The 16,197-nt window shown below is 33.7% G+C and overlaps 1 protein-coding gene across 2 annotated transcripts in view; it reads left to right on the top strand.

Moving 5' to 3' along the window:
- The window catches only part of LOC125255497 (A disintegrin and metalloproteinase with thrombospondin motifs 14), an 89,902-nt gene that overhangs the window by 10,303 nt on the left and 63,402 nt on the right, over positions 1 to 16,197 (top strand). For both annotated transcript variants that reach the window (XM_048170793.1, XM_048170792.1), the window contains exon 3: positions 11,589 to 11,745. In XM_048170793.1, coding sequence (XP_048026750.1) covers positions 11,589 to 11,745 — 157 coding nt within the window. The remainder of the gene's footprint in view (positions 1 to 11,588; positions 11,746 to 16,197) is intronic.

The raw sequence follows: 16,197 nt of genomic DNA, 5'->3' as shown, positions 1-16,197 counted from the left end.
CATAGCGGAGGATTCGTTGCACAACAGAGCCTAAGCGTCTATGTCTTATTTTGTAGAATGCACGCTAAGCACCGCCGCTCCCTATTCACAGAGTATGTGCAATCACGAGAGTAAAGCGCGAGCATGCATTCAAACCCTGCATTTTGAAAGCAGCTCCCTGATGCATGCAAATATCTCCCAATATGAAAGCTATCTTAGGCTGGACTGTGTAGTTGTAACCCTTGTAATCTCTCAGCTCTGTATCATGCTTAAAATTTGGTCTCTGTTTGCACTTTGAATATTGAGAGAGTGCTTTGATTATGAGGATTTCATAAAAATCTCACGTCTTGTCTCGTGAGCTAACTGTCTTGTCACAGCCGATGAAAGAATAATGAGAGTTGCAAACATAAAATATGATTGTTTCTGACATTTTTCTAAACGCATAACCTCTGCTGCTCTGTGTGACCCTGTTCACAAACCAATATCGATCCGCTTGGTTGCTGTCAAACTCATATCTGACCGTACAGGATCCAGTGCAGATGAAGTTATTGACGAAGCGCATCAACGGACGCAAACAGAGCTCTTATGCAAGGGAGAGGATGTTATTTGGATGTTTGTTCCACTTTATCTGCCTCATCCAGCAGGTTATCGGACACACGCTCACTGATGGAGGTCCATGTGCTTTCTAAACGCGCCCTGCAGAAATCGCAGAATGCCCAGACAGCTGCTCTCAGCATGGGCAGAGATAAGAGATGCACATTACCGACTGTAACACGGAGCATTTGAAAGCACATCCTCAAGGTTTTTATGAATAGCAGGGTGTCCCCTTCAAGCCTATGAGGTCATCATTATGGCACGGATCAGGAAGCACGCCTGTCACGGTAAAGATATCTGCCGAGCGTGCGATTGAGAGCGCGCCAACATCAACACCAGCGCGTCTTGGCTTGCAGGGTCTGTGTGTCAAAGAACATCCCCCACCCTACAAACCCCAGGCTGCAGATTGCTGGAGTTCGCTGAATAAATCGGCATGCATACAGTAATGATTGCTCACCCAATGCACGCTTTAAAACTCGGCCCGAGTTTGTTGTGTGCATGTGAAAGCGGTCTAAAAAAGCGAATGTGACAGCTGTCAGTTGAGCTGTCAGCTGAATCTCTGGACTATTTCGGTCCCCAACTCAGGCTTGTCTCCATGGTGAACCCATAGCAAATCCAGTTTAGAATATGCATGGCGATATGGAATGCTGTGAAAGCGTATCTGCTTTATCTTTGCGTCCAAGATCTTTGCGGTTGCTCGATTCAGTCAGACCTCCCTGAATTCTGGGAAATCTGGACGTGCCGTCACTAGCTTGCACTAATGTTTACATGGTCCTCACAGAAGCGAGATGTCTTGTTTTTGCGATTCAGCAAGAAGGAGCCAGCCTTCGTTATCTCCGCTCTCACGCCGCATTTCTGATGGAAAGTTGTTTATTTAAAGCTGATGTGTGCAATTGTAAACTATACATGTCTCCAGACCAAAGAGAAACAATTATAGGGAGTGATAAATTCACTATTTGTAATAATAAAATGATTAAATGAATAATATGTATAACTAAAAGTAAAATATAAATAATTATTTATAATAACTATATATGGAATTTATAATATATTATAATGATTATGCACACATTTTTAGTGCTAATTATTTCAATTTTAATGTTGTCACTCTCTATTTGTGCCATAATATTTTTTCTTGTGATGTTTATGGATAATACTCACAGTCAAATCAAATCTTTTTTGTATGTATTATACCATTATTAGTATAATGTATTATGGTATAATTTGCACGTAGTCATCTGCACAACCAATCAGTAAACAGAGCATCACAGCAATGGTTCTTGTTTCATTTTGAATCAGACATGACCGAAAAATGACTCAGTTGTGAACTGCTCAGAACGATTCACTGAGTGAATCTGATTCAACTCCTCTAAGGGGCCGTTCACACAGAACACGTCTTTGCATCTAAAAACGCGAGATGCAATACTCAGGAATGGTTTGAAAAAAAGTGCAGCACAAAACGTGAGGGTCTCGAGACGCACTTTTGAGACGTGATGCAATAACGGAAATAATAAGAATAGATAGCTTCTGTTTTTGACTTGGAAAAAAATAAAATAATCACACTGGCTATTTGGACACAGTCACTATGAGTGCTTCCTTCGCCATGTCACCTTTAAATAAAACAGTTGCAATGGCAGCTTGCAAGCTTGCAATGCTTGCCCCGCCTCCGTGGTCATCTGATTGGTCCACTGTTATGGAACTGACATTGATGAGCGGCGCTGCATGTAAAAGTTGAAATTCGCCTTAAAAATATGGCGCTTCAGAAGTAAACACTGCAAAAGACGTGAGCGCAATGGTCAGACACATCCGTCTAGTGCATGTTTACATAGAAAAACACATGGAAAATTTGTGCATTGGAATGGAAAAACGCACCTAACTCAAGTTATGAATTCGTTTGACTGGCTCATTAAAAAGAATCATTTGAGAAGAATCATTTGTTCATGTATCAAACACCACTGCTCGTGCTGTATTTGTTTACATGATGCTAAAGAAATTCGACAAAACTGCATATGGACGCTCAGTTTTTTTCGACCAATGACAACTTTTTTAGGGGCTGTTCACACAGAACACGTTTTTCTCTTTCACTGCGCTACTTTTCCATTATTTTCCTATGTTAACACACACTAGATGGACATGTTTGACCTCTGCGCTTGCATCTTGCACCTTTTGCAGCGTCTCGCACGTGAAAACACGACACTCAAGGTAAAATAAGTTCAGCTTTTAAAGTCCCCCTGTGGTGAAAATGGTTTGTGACATCACAAACTACCTTGTAACCAATCACGTCAACATGCGGGTGGGCTTTAGCATATCATTAACTGACCGCGCAAGAGAAACTTCAGTTCTAATGTCTGGTTATCCCTAAATCGGGTAGATTTAGCAATATATCGGGTGTATGATGTATATTACGATGTTATGATGAACTATATGCCTTTCTCTACTGACATTTTAAGTTGTTCAAAGCGTTTCCATGATTTTTAGAAGATAGCTGTCTGACTTTGCGAACGGTAACATGTTTTTGTGAAGCATTAGCAACACATTATTAGCTGTTTTTACCGTCATGTGTCCGATGTTGTAAAGCGCGATACCATTGCGCAATGTTTACCTCAGTAAGTTGACCGAGTGGATCTCTGAGCTCATGCGAGTGAGTGGAGGCGGGGCTAATTTGCATATTCATGGTTCCGCGCATATGAAGCAAGAGTTTAGAGTTTCATTCACGCTATTTTAAGGCATGAAGATTTTTTTTTCACTGGAAAAAACTTTTAATATGTCATATTGGTGATCAAAGATGAGTTTAAAGCAAAAAAGCAGTAAATCTGGCTTCCTGGAAGAGTGTAAACTTTATTCGTACTTTTCTAATTAGTCTAATTAGATTTCTGCTTAGTGGTAAAATATATACAGAAATCCCACAGATTTGCTCCAATGTTCATAAGTTTATGCGTGTTCTAAATGTGGATGCAGCAGTGATGATGTGCGTCTAAATGCGTTTATGCATGTATGTGCACTGGAAACAGGAGCATTAACAGTAAGAAGTGGCTATTTGTGTTTCCATCATATACATATAGCCGAGGCCGCCGGCATATGACCTGCCAGGAAAGCTGATACACACGATTACACTGTTTCCATGCCAGTGGAGTAAATATAGAAATAGTTCAATCAAAAAAATGAAATTTCTGTCATCTTTTATTCACCTTCATGTCGGGTTTGGAACAACATGTGGGTGATTAAATGATGAAAGAAGTCTTATTTATCCTTGAACTATTCCTGTAAACCGGGCTGATATTACACTAGCTTGTTTATTTTGAGTGTAGAGAGCGCTGGAGAGATGTGTAGATACTCCTGTTGTGTTGATGGACGGGATTATGAAAAGATGAAGTAATGCTGTGAGAGCATACCGTCGTGTCCGTCAGCGCTCAGAGAGGCTGTTGGTATCTGCGTTAATTAGTGTGAATATCTGTGCGTGATGTACGACATGTTCCTCGCTGTGGAACGACAGCTGATGCTGTACTGTATCCGGATCAGCGACGGATCCTAATATTCCATTAGAAAGTGTCACGCGAGTGACTCGCTCCTGTGAATTCATGCTGGATTCAGAGGCGTTGAGGGAAAGACCCTTTGCAAAGTGATATTACAGATTACCTGTTTGTTCTCTGTTATGATTGATCACTGATTAAAATAAGACCCTAACTTTAACAGGCCTCAAAGTTTTGTCCTTGGCTGCAGATTTCAAGTATATCATGTCATGTATATGTATATTATGGAAGCTTGTTTCCGCCACTGAATAAAAAATAAAAAAGGTATAATTTGCGACTTTTTATCTCGCAATTGTGAGTTTATTTCTCGCAATTGTTTATATCTCGCAATTCTGACTTTATTTCTCGCAATTGTGTTTATAAATCGCAATTCTGACTTTATTTCTCACAATTGTGAGTTTATATTTCGCAGTTCTGACTTTATTTCTCGCAATTGTGTTTATATCTCAATTCTGACTTTATTTCTCGCAATTGTTTATATCTCGCAATTCTGACTTAATTTCTCGAAATTGTGAGTTTATATTTCGCAATTGTGAGAAAAAGTATGAATTGTTAGTTTGAAACTCGCAATTCTGACTTTATTTCTTGCAATTGTGTTTATATCTCACAATTTTGACATTATAACTCGCAATTCTGAGTTTATTTCTCGCAATTCTGATATTATATCTCACAATTGTGAGAAAAAGTATGAATTGCAAGAAAAAAAGTCAGAATTGCGAGTTTATAACGTACAATTGTTCGTTTATAACTAACAATTCTGAGTTTATTTCTTGCAGTTACAGTATGTTTATATCTCACAATTTTGACATTATAACTCACAATTCTGAGTTTATTTCTCACAATTGTGAGTTTATATTTCGCAGTTCTGACTTTATTTCTCGCAATTGTGTTAATATCTCAATTCTGACTTTATTTCTCGCAATTGTTTATATCTCGCAATTCTGACTTTATTTCTCATAATTGTGAGTTTATATTTCGCAGTTCTGACTTTATTTCTCGCAATTGTGTTTATATCTCAATTCTGACTTTATTTCTCGCAATTGTTTGTATCTCGCAATTCTGACATTATAACTCGTAATTCTGAGTTTATTTCTCGCAATTCTGATATTATATCTCACAACTGTGAGAAAAAGTATGAATTGCAAGAAAAAAAGTCAGAATTGCGAGTTTATAATGTACAATTGTTAGTTTATAACTAGCAATTCTGACTTTATTTCTTGCAGTTACAGTATGTTTATATCTCACAATTTTGACATTATAACTCACAATTCTGACTTTATTTCTCGCAATTGTGTTTATATCTCAATTCTGACTTTATTTCCCGCAATTGTTTATATCTCGCAATTCTGACTTTATTTCTCATAATTTTGAGTTTATATCTCGCAATTCTGACATTATAACTCGTAATTCTGAGTTTATTTCTCGCAATTCTGATATTATATCTCACAACTGTGAGAAAAAGTATGAATTGCAAGAAAAAAAGTCAGAATTGCGAGTTTATAATGTACAATTGTTAGTTTATAACCCGCAATTCTGACTTTATTTATGGCAATTGTTTACATCTCACAATTTTGACATTATAACTTGCAATTCTGAGTTTATTTCTCGCAATTGTGTTTATATCTCGCAATTCTGATATTATATCTCACAATTGTGAGAAAAAGTATGAATTGCTAGGAAAAAAGTCAGAATTGTTAGCTCGCAATTCTGACTTTATTTCTTGCAATTGTGTTTATATCTCAATTCTGACTTTATTTCTCGCAATTGTTTATATCTCGCAATTCTGACATTATAACTCGTAATTCTGAGTTTATTTCTCGCAATTCTGATATTATATCTCACAACTGTGAGAAAAAGTATGAATTGCAAGAAAAAAAGTCAGAATTGCGAGTTTATAATGTACAATTGTTAGTTTATAACTCGCAATTCTGACTTTATTTCTTGCAATTGTTTACATCTCACAATTTTGACATTATAACTTGCAATTCTGAGTTTATTTCTCGCAATTGTGTTTATATCTCGCAATTCTGATATTATATCTCACAATTGTGTTTATATCTCACAATTTTGACATTATAACTCGCAATTCTGAGTTTATTTCTTGCAATTGTGTTTATATCTCACAATTTTGACATTATAACTCGCAATTCTGAGTTTATTTCTTGCAAGTGTGTTTATATCTCGCAATTCTGATATTATATCTCACAATTGTGAGAAAAAGTATGAATTGCTAGGAAAAAAGTCAGAATTGTTAGCTCGCAATTCTGACTTTATTTCTTGCAATTGTGTTTATATCTCACAATTTTGACATTATAACTCGAAATTCTGAGTTTATTTCTTGCAAGTGAGTTTATATCTCGCAATTCTGAGAAAAAAAAGTCAGAATTGTGAGATAAACAGTCACAATTACCTTTTTATTTTTTATTTAGTGGCGGAAACAAGCTTCCATGGTATACACTACCAGTTGTGCCCCTTCATATTTCTGTGGAATCTGTGATACATTTCTGTTTTTGTTGAATAGAAAGTTCAAAAGAACAGCATTTATTTGAAACAGAATCTTTTGTTACATTATAAATGTCTTTACTGTTACTTAGTAGAGAAAGTATCATTGTCCAAATGTTTGGCCCTTGGAATTGTTTACTTCAAACAGAAGGACGAGTTCCTGACTACAAATTATAGGTTGACAAACAATCTCCCTCAAATTGCATGTTTTGCTGCGGTGTGACAATAAAGAAAGGTTTTGGGTTGTTCTCACCACTGGACACTTGCCTTTTCTTTGTCTTTTTGTTTGCCGAGCAGTTTTTAGAAAAACCAGCTCTGTTTTACAGTATTGCACCTTCTTACTCAGTCCATCTCATCTCTGCGAAATGGATGATTTTACTGTTTCGATCTGTCAGATACAGCGTTTGGTCTGTAAAGAAGCAGTATTGTGAATTTATTTCAAAGTATTTGCATTGTTGTTTCCATTGTGCTTCTAATACTCCTCGATTTGGGTTTGTTTTAAAAAAATTCAGCTCAAACTCTGCTTACAGGCCCCACGTTTACTGGCTGTAGATAATTTCAGTCTTGGACTTGATTCTCTTTATAGTCGTTGTAAACTTATTCTTTTTAGGAAACTGAAGTTTGAAAATCTCCCTTTGCAGTGACAGAATTCTTTCAGAATCTAAAATGTGACATCATTGATGATGTAATATTTGAATATTCTATTCCAATTGGACTTCTTTCTTACATTGATTTGCATACTGAATTGTGATTGGTGCATCTATTTCACCATCTTTAGCTGTTTTTACACTTTTACATGAAGAAGCTCTTAATATGCAGCATTTCATTCCTAAACTTAAACTTGCAAGTACAGATATTTCTATCTGGAAATGCAAATTTAGTTTATTTTGTTCTATATAACCCATAAAAAGCGAGAACATGTGCCTGAAGACTGACTGTCCAAGTAAAGTCTGTTTCTCTGGAGTGTGTCATTTTTACTCCGCCGTTTTGCTCTTGTGTGATTCTTCTAGCTTGCGTGTGTGAAATGCTCGCGGCCGTATGGAGCTGGACGGAGCGTCTCGCTATATTATAAATATCCACCTTCAAAGTCAGTGGAGCTGATATGTGGAATTTAGTGTATATTCGCGCCTAAAGAGGCGTCACGTTTGCTTTTTTACTCATATTGCCAAGAAGGACTCGTTCACATACACAGGAAATGGAAAGTGATGGACAGGCGGTGACCCCACAAGCCGAACTTGAACTGGTGTGTTTCTGCATGCTTTAACTAGGTATTCTCATCTTCTGGAGTAAATAGAAGTGTTGTTTGCCCATGCGAAACTCGCTGCCGTGATGCTAAGGTGTTGTGGGTGGTTTTTAGGAAGCTGTTAGGTGCTTGCTAAGGTGTTTTGGGTGATTGTTTACTGTCTGGTTTGAAAACGTCCTTCACCCTTTTGTGAGAATCTTATGTGTAAGTTGTATTTTAGGTTAGGTTTGTCGGGAGTTTTTTATAAATCATCTGATCGTAGTTATTTGAGATAACCGCACTAATTGTGCAGTTTAAATATCATTCACATTTTGTTATCCAAATATGGGAAATTTAAGTAAGAAATGCCATCAAATGTACAATATTGTGTCTCATTTTCCAGTAAAATAATAAAGAATATAAAAAACACAAATATATTTGTATGAAATAAAGGTTTGTGGGTTATATTATTTTATATTATATTATTTTAGGGATGCAACGATATGAAAATTTTGGCCGATATGATAACCGATAATTTGAAAGCCGATAACCGATATATTGGCAGAAAAATATAAATAAAAAATTTTATATAATTTTTGAGAGCCTGATTACAAATCCAAAATCCATGTCCCAAACACACAATTATAATGTTCTCATTATAATATTACGTAGCTTATATGACAGACTTGTGCTGCACATATTGAACTTAACTGTATTTTAATTTTTGAAGGGATTTTCAATCATATTTCAAGCAATTCCTAACCATCATGGTGAACAGTGCACATCTGAAGTCTCTCAGCTGAAGGAAATAATCCATTATTTATCGGCTTTAATATATTGGCCTAATTTTCTTATCTGGCTGATAATGATAACATTAAAAATGAACATTTATCGGCCGATACCGATAAATGATTTTTTTATGTTTTTGAAAGAAGTCTCTTCTGTTCACCAATGCTGCATTTATTTGATCAAAAATACAGTAAAAATTGTGAAATATTGTATAATTTAAAATAACCAATTTCTATGTGAATATATAATAAAGTGTAATTTATATCCAGTGATAAAAGCTGAATTTTCAGCATCATTACTCCACATGATCCTTCAGAAATCATTCTGATATGATGATTTGATGCTCAAGAAACATTTATGATTATTATCAATGTTATCAACGTATATTTTTATTTTTCAAGATTCTTTGATGACTAGAAAGTTCAAAAGAACAGCATTTGTTTGAAATAGAATCTTTTGTCACATTATAAATATCTTCACTTTTGATCAATTTAATGCATCCTTGCTGAATAAAAGTATCACATTCTTTCAAAAACTGACCTGAAACCTTTGAACCGCAGTGTATATTATATTAGAATATTATATTTTCACAGCATTGGAGTAAATGAAATGAGCCTATTTCATTGTCATTTTTATATAATTCCAAGTAAAAAATCACGTATTATGTTTACACTGTAAGTGAACAAAACAATTACATTTTTAATCAATTATTTACATGACAATAAATCTTCAGCACAAAATTTATGATCAAATCCCACAGCCTTTAACTTTAACCAAACCTCAATGCTCTGCTGATGTCAGATGAGTTCCCTGTTCCTCTGTAACATCAGCAACGATTACAATAATCAAAAATAATGATTCTTCAGGCTGTGAGTGTCCTGGCCTACATTATGGCTCACATTTGCTCTTTGTAGTCCTGATGAAAGTGCTTCCTCCTGGCTTTGTTCAGCCCCAGTTCCTTCTGTGAAAGATGAGTTTGGTTACAGCCGATGTTGGGCTCCATCCATTGATCTGAAGTCTGTCCAGACACTAGCTTTATCCTCGGCTCTTGGCATCTTCTGGCCTCTTCTAACACCTGTCATTGAGCACCGCTGACTTTAACCCTATATAAAACACTTCAGCTTTGAAATAACTGATAGGAGGAGTGTGTCCTGAGGGTCAAGTGCAGGCTAAAGGCAGTCCATTATGGTCTGGATCACCAAAAGTGTATTTATAGCATTCCTGCCAGAAAAGCTTGTGGATGCTTTTTAGGGGTTCTGAAACTCTATTGTAATTGTTAAATTTTCCAATGATCCACATTCTCCCCTAAAAGTGATCGGGCGTAAGTCGTAGACTTGAAACTTTGAGGGCTGGTAGTACTCACACCGTCTACAACATCACCAAGATTCGCCTCGATCGGCCTGACTGGTATGAAATTGCCCATTAGGTGTAGGTTCAGGTGTCTTATATTGTTGGAATCCATTCGCTTGTTCGTTCTGGTGTAATTTACGGGTATTTTAGATTTTTTGTAAAACCTACTTTTGCGAACTAGTTCTTGGTTTCTGATCGGAACCAAACCAGTGCAGCGAGATTCTCTGGAGTCTGATTGTCAATAGTTATCAAAAAAAAAGTTGACATTTCAATTCACGGTCTCTAAGGGGCGCCAAAACGTTCAAAGTGGGCGGAGCCACTTTTACTAAAATGGCTATAACTCGTGAACAGGATTAGATATTTTCACCAAATTTGGCACATCTGTGTTAGAGCTCATTCTGTGGTCATGTGAAAAAGGATGCGGCAACTGGCCACTTGGTGGTGCTATAACAGGAAAAAAACATGAAAATTGCTAATATCTACTTCACCGTTAGTCCGATTGACTTGAAAATTGGCATGCAGAGTCTTTGTCTGAGGTGTCATGATTGTCTATGAGGACACTGAAGTATCTAAAAAAACATGTCCGCAATCGGCCAATGAATTTTGAGCAGCTATCAGAGAAGGTTAACCGAGGCCGATCGGGATGAAACTTGCTGGGCCTGTTTGTGTGAGAAATTCAAAAGAAATCGACCACTGCCTTTGTGTTTTTCACGTGCGTAAAGGATTTTGTATTGCGCAATTTTTCGCACACACCCCTGATATTCGTACCACATGGTAGAACTCATCATTCTGAGCAACTTTGCCTCTAGGACCGCCGATGTCCATCGAATCGTTCATTAAATATTGGAGATTATTTCAAAAACCAACTTTGGTGAACTAGTCCTAGATTTTGGCCTCAATCTTGATAACTGTTAAAAAGCTTTAAAAACCACATATTTACTATGGTAAAGTGCCTGTTTTGGCTGTAAATGGTCTTTTCCATCTATGATTGAGATGATTACAGGCTTGCTAAATGAAACAAAAAATCTTTATGCATGTGCTCAAAGGCCTTAAAACGCCGTTAATTGCTGCTCACAGCTATATTTTTGTCGCTGTTTCTTGGCTGAAATGACAGCTTGATGGTATTTTAAACAAAAAGGAAAGGCGTTGCAAAAGTGTTTAATTTGCAACTGGCATTTATTGGCATTGTCAATGTGACGGGACTTTTATTAAAATGACAAACATTGGATGTTTTTCTCTGAAGTGTTATTGGGGTTTGTGGTGGAGTAGAAGAACAGTCCAGCTCTGTTAGAATCAAATATCAGTCAATGGTTACAGCAGACGCTTCTGCAACCACTAATGCTTTTCCTCCCATCATTTCCTGTCCTCCCGTTGATGTGGGACAGACTGAAGGTTAATCATTTTTGTCCTGCTCTCATTCATAAATTGAGTTACGACACTCCTGCTTTCTAACACTGAATCTGAATGGCTCTTGCTCGCTAAAACACATCCAAACCAATGTGATCCATGATCCTTTAGGAGTTCAAGGCGGATATGACTCATTTAATATTTGAAAACGAGTTTGTGATCTTGGCTACTTTCTGATGTTAGTGTTTGTCTGATGGAGCTCTGTGTGGTTTCAGGCAGGCTTGATTCGCACTGATGATGAAGAGTTCTTCATCGAGCCGCTGGAGAAAGGTCAGCAGGAGGTCGAGGTCAAAGGTCGCGTGCATGTGGTCTACCGAAGATCGGCCATCAAAAGGGACAAGGGTCAGAGGCGAGATGACCTCCACAATGAAGGTAAGCTGTGGTTATAAAAACATCTAATTGTGATTAATATTGTGATGTGATTGAGAAAAAATCTACAGGTTTGTTGTGCTTTTTACTAAGGTTGCGCAATTTAAACAAAAAATGATGAATATAACATATAATTATTATTTTAAATATTATTATTATTACTGCTACTACTACATAAAAATATTACTATTATAATATTTCATTGTAAAATAAAATAATAGTGTTTAAAAACAATAATAATAACAATTTTGCAGTAGAAATATTAATAATATTATAATATTTATTACTAAATAAAAATATTAAACAATAAGAAATATTACTATTGTAATATATCACTGTAAATTAAAAATGTGTGTATTAATAACTAATAAAAATAATGAATTACATATAATAGAGCAGTATGACTTAAAATACTAATTATTATTATTACTGAAAAAAATATTTATAAATATTTATAATATTTATAATATAGTATTTATAATATTTTAAAGTAATAAATAGTATATAAGAACAACAATAATAATTTTACAATTTTACATTTTACTATTAATAATAATTATAATTTATATTATGTATTTTTATATTATCATATTTTATTAATATCATTTATTTATTATGTTAAATATAATAGACAAAGAAAATATAAATGTATACATTAAATATATTTATTTATTATTATTATATATAAATATTATTATTATTATTATTATTATTATATTTATACTATATTTATTACTAAATAAATACATTTTAAATAAAAATAAATGTTATAAAAAATAAGATATATTAATATTTCACAGTAAAATACTAAATGTGTATCATTATTATAATAATAATAATATATTATTATTATTATTATATTAAATACTATTGAAATATTTCATTGTAAAATAAAAAAAATAGTATTTACAGACAATAATGATAATATAATTATATTATTATGTATTATAATATTTACTACTAAATGAAAATAATAAACAAAATGAGAAATTTTACTATAGTAATATTTCACTGTAAAATAAACAGTAATAATAATTAATTACTAATTATTTTATTTTATAGTACTTTAAAATTACAATAGTAATATTTGTGGCTGTTTTAATTTTCCAATTTTCCATCTCAAAATTTTGGTGTTATTTTGATGAAATGTGACCGAGACGTAAAAAGTAAGATGTGATTATTGATTCTGACCAGTACAACAAAAACATTCATTATGATACACATCTTTGCTTAGACTTTGCTCTGTTCACATCCTGACATCTTCATTGACACGCAAAATTAAAATCAAGCACGTCTGTGAAGATCCACAGAAGATTCAGATTTACTGCTCTTTGGATGAGAGAGTTTCTGCACATTACTGAAGCACACGCTGAACTCTCCAGCTGCTGAAGCAGAACCTTTGGAAGCTGTGATGGAAGTACAATATTTTCTACTATTAAAGCGCCTCACTGGTGCCGTAAATTCAGTTCCGCTTCTACAGGCTGTCAGCAGTCGGACCGACCAGAGCATCTGCTGTGGGTTTTACTTTCACGGGTCACATCCTGTCCAGAAACTCTGGAAAATCAGTGGTGATGGTTGATGGTTTGTTCTAAACTTTCTAGATTATTGCACTTCAGCACTTCCTCAATTTATAAATGACACTAAAATGTCGCTGTTTCAGTGTTTGTGTCCTGTGAAAACCTTCAGTGCATGAATTATTCACTGAGAATCCATATCTGACTGTCCCATGATGCAAGTGATGTGAAACAGCAGAAGTTGTAGAAATGTGTCTTGTTAGATGTTTCCATCCAGGTATCAGTGGACACGAGTGCTTTATAATAGGAACAGTCGATAGTGAAGCAGAAACATGGAGTAACACTACACAACCGAGTCAAGATTATTAGGATTTGTCAGGTTTAGTCTGAAGTTGTTTCTGAGTGATGTCAAAACACAGCCTGAGAGAAACCGCTGTATGAAAACGATAATAATAACATATGGCGAAATCCTTGAAATAGCCAGTTTTGCAGCTGTACGGCGCTTTAATACTCCACACCTGCAATCCTGAGAAAGTGTAATGATGGTCAGAAGTCTAGACGTCTGCAAAATTATAAGAGAATGTCAATGTAAATACCATATGTCATGAGCTTTATGGAGAAGTCCCGACATATTTACCTCAATGTGCATTTCTAGTGCTGGAATTGAATTTGGACTCGACCTTCTGGTGACCTTACGCAGTTACGCTTACTGAATTCTTCATGCAGAATATTAAATAAATATGAGATAAATTTAGTGAGCTGCTACTGCTTCTAAAAAGCATAAAAATACACAGTGCACAGCGGGGTTATTATAATTAACTAAAACTAAAACCATAAAAAATAGACATTAAATTAATAAGAATATAATTAAATTCTGGTTGCCAAGGCGACATTTTTTATTGTCATTTAGTTTAATTGATGTACTAAAATAACTAAAACAAAAACAAACAAAAAAAATATATATAGTGACATTGAAAAACATTGCAAAAACACAGAACTACTAAAACTATAACTAAAATAAAAATAGAAAATAGAAAAAAAAAAAACTAACTCAAAATATTAATTAAAACCTCAATAAAATGTAAAAAACCAAAACAAAACTCAATGATACTAAAATAATTACAGTACTGGTGCACAAAAATAAACATTAATTTTATAAAATTATAAAATTAAATAAAAAGCGTTTTTCATCTAGTTTCCAAGGCAACATTTCTCATTGTCATTTACTTTAATTGATGTACTAAAATAACTAAAACAAAAGCTGAAATAAAAATTCATAAAAATATATAAACATTGCAAAAACACAGAATTTAAAATACTAAAACTATAACTATAAAATTTAAATAAAAATGGAAAATATAAAAATAGAAACTAACTCAAAATTTTGAATAAAAACCTCAATAAAATAAAAAAATATTGAATAAAATTAAAAAAAAAAAAATCTCAATGATATTAAAATAATTCCGGTACTGGTGCACACAAATATTGGGTAAAATAAACATTAATTTGATAAAAATAAAATTAAATAAAAAAATAAATTCATCAAGTTGCCTAAAATAACTAAAACTAAAATAACTAAAACAAAAACTGAAATAAAAATGAATAACATAACATTGCAAAAACACAGAACTTAAAATACTAAAACTATAACTATAAAATTTAAATAAAAATGGAAAATATAAAAATAGAAACTAACTCAAAATTTTGAATAAAAACCTCAATAAAATAAAAAAATATTGAATAAAATTTTTTAAAAAAAATCTCAAAGATATTAAAATAATTCCGGTACTGGTGCACTCAAATATTGGGTAAAATAAACATTAATTTGATAAAAATAAAATAAAATTATAATAAAAAAAAATTCATCAAGTTGCCAAGGCGACATTTCTCATTGTCATTTAGTTTAATTTATGTACTAAAATAACTAAAACAAAAACTGAAATTAAAATTAATAACATAACATTGCAAAAACACAGAACTTAAAATACTAAAACTATAACTACAATTAAAATTAAAAATAAAAATTAACTCAAAATATTAATAAAAACCTCTATAAAATAAAAAAATAAAATAGTCTGTTTTTGATACTTATTTTGGCATTGCATGAAATGTTAGCATCTTTTTAATTGCTCTCTCTTTGATTAAATTTCTTTGCACGCTATCCTGCAGTGCATTGTGGTATTGTCTTCTCATGATGCAGACTTACAGTTTATCTTCAGATGAATTTTTCTGTCTACCTTTCAGGACAGACTTTGCATCAGGATTACACTTAAACACACTGCTTATATAGGCAGAACATGAGTGAAACGCAGCCAAAACAAAGTAATGATAGTAATTATTTCACCTTTACGCATCAAACAAGGGTTTCTTCAGCTGCGTGAACTCTTGTGTGCACTTCCCTTTTCTGAAATGTAAAATTAATGCTGTTTTACTACTTGAAACAACATTTAATGATTAAAATCTGCATTAATTTAGCTGAATATGATAATGTGTCCTGTGTTCTGAGACGCTTCAGCGTACAGTAATATTGTGAAATATTATTACAATTTAAAATAACTGTGTACTATTTAAATATATTTGACAAAGTAATTTATTCCTGTGATCAAAGCTGAATTTTCAGCATCGTTACTCCAGTCTTCAGTGTCACATGATCCTTCAGAAATCATTCTAATATGCTGATCTGCTGCTCAATAAACATTTATGATTATTTTCAATGTTGAAAACAGTTGTGTACTTTTTTTTTCAGGATTCCTTGATGAATAGAAAGTTCAAAAGAACAGCATTTATCTGAAATACAAAGCTTCTGTAGCATTATACACTACCGTTCAAAAGTTTGGGGTCAGTAAGAATTTTTATTTTTATTTTTTTGAAAAGAAATTAAAGAAATGAATACTTTTATTCAGCAAGGATGCATTAAATCAATCAAAAGTGGCAGTAAAGA

Source organism: Megalobrama amblycephala, linkage group LG20 (genome assembly GCF_018812025.1).
Source record: "Megalobrama amblycephala isolate DHTTF-2021 linkage group LG20, ASM1881202v1, whole genome shotgun sequence".
Taxonomy (NCBI): Eukaryota; Metazoa; Chordata; class Actinopteri; order Cypriniformes; family Xenocyprididae; genus Megalobrama; species Megalobrama amblycephala.
This window is presented reverse-complemented; position numbering and strand designations above follow the sequence as displayed.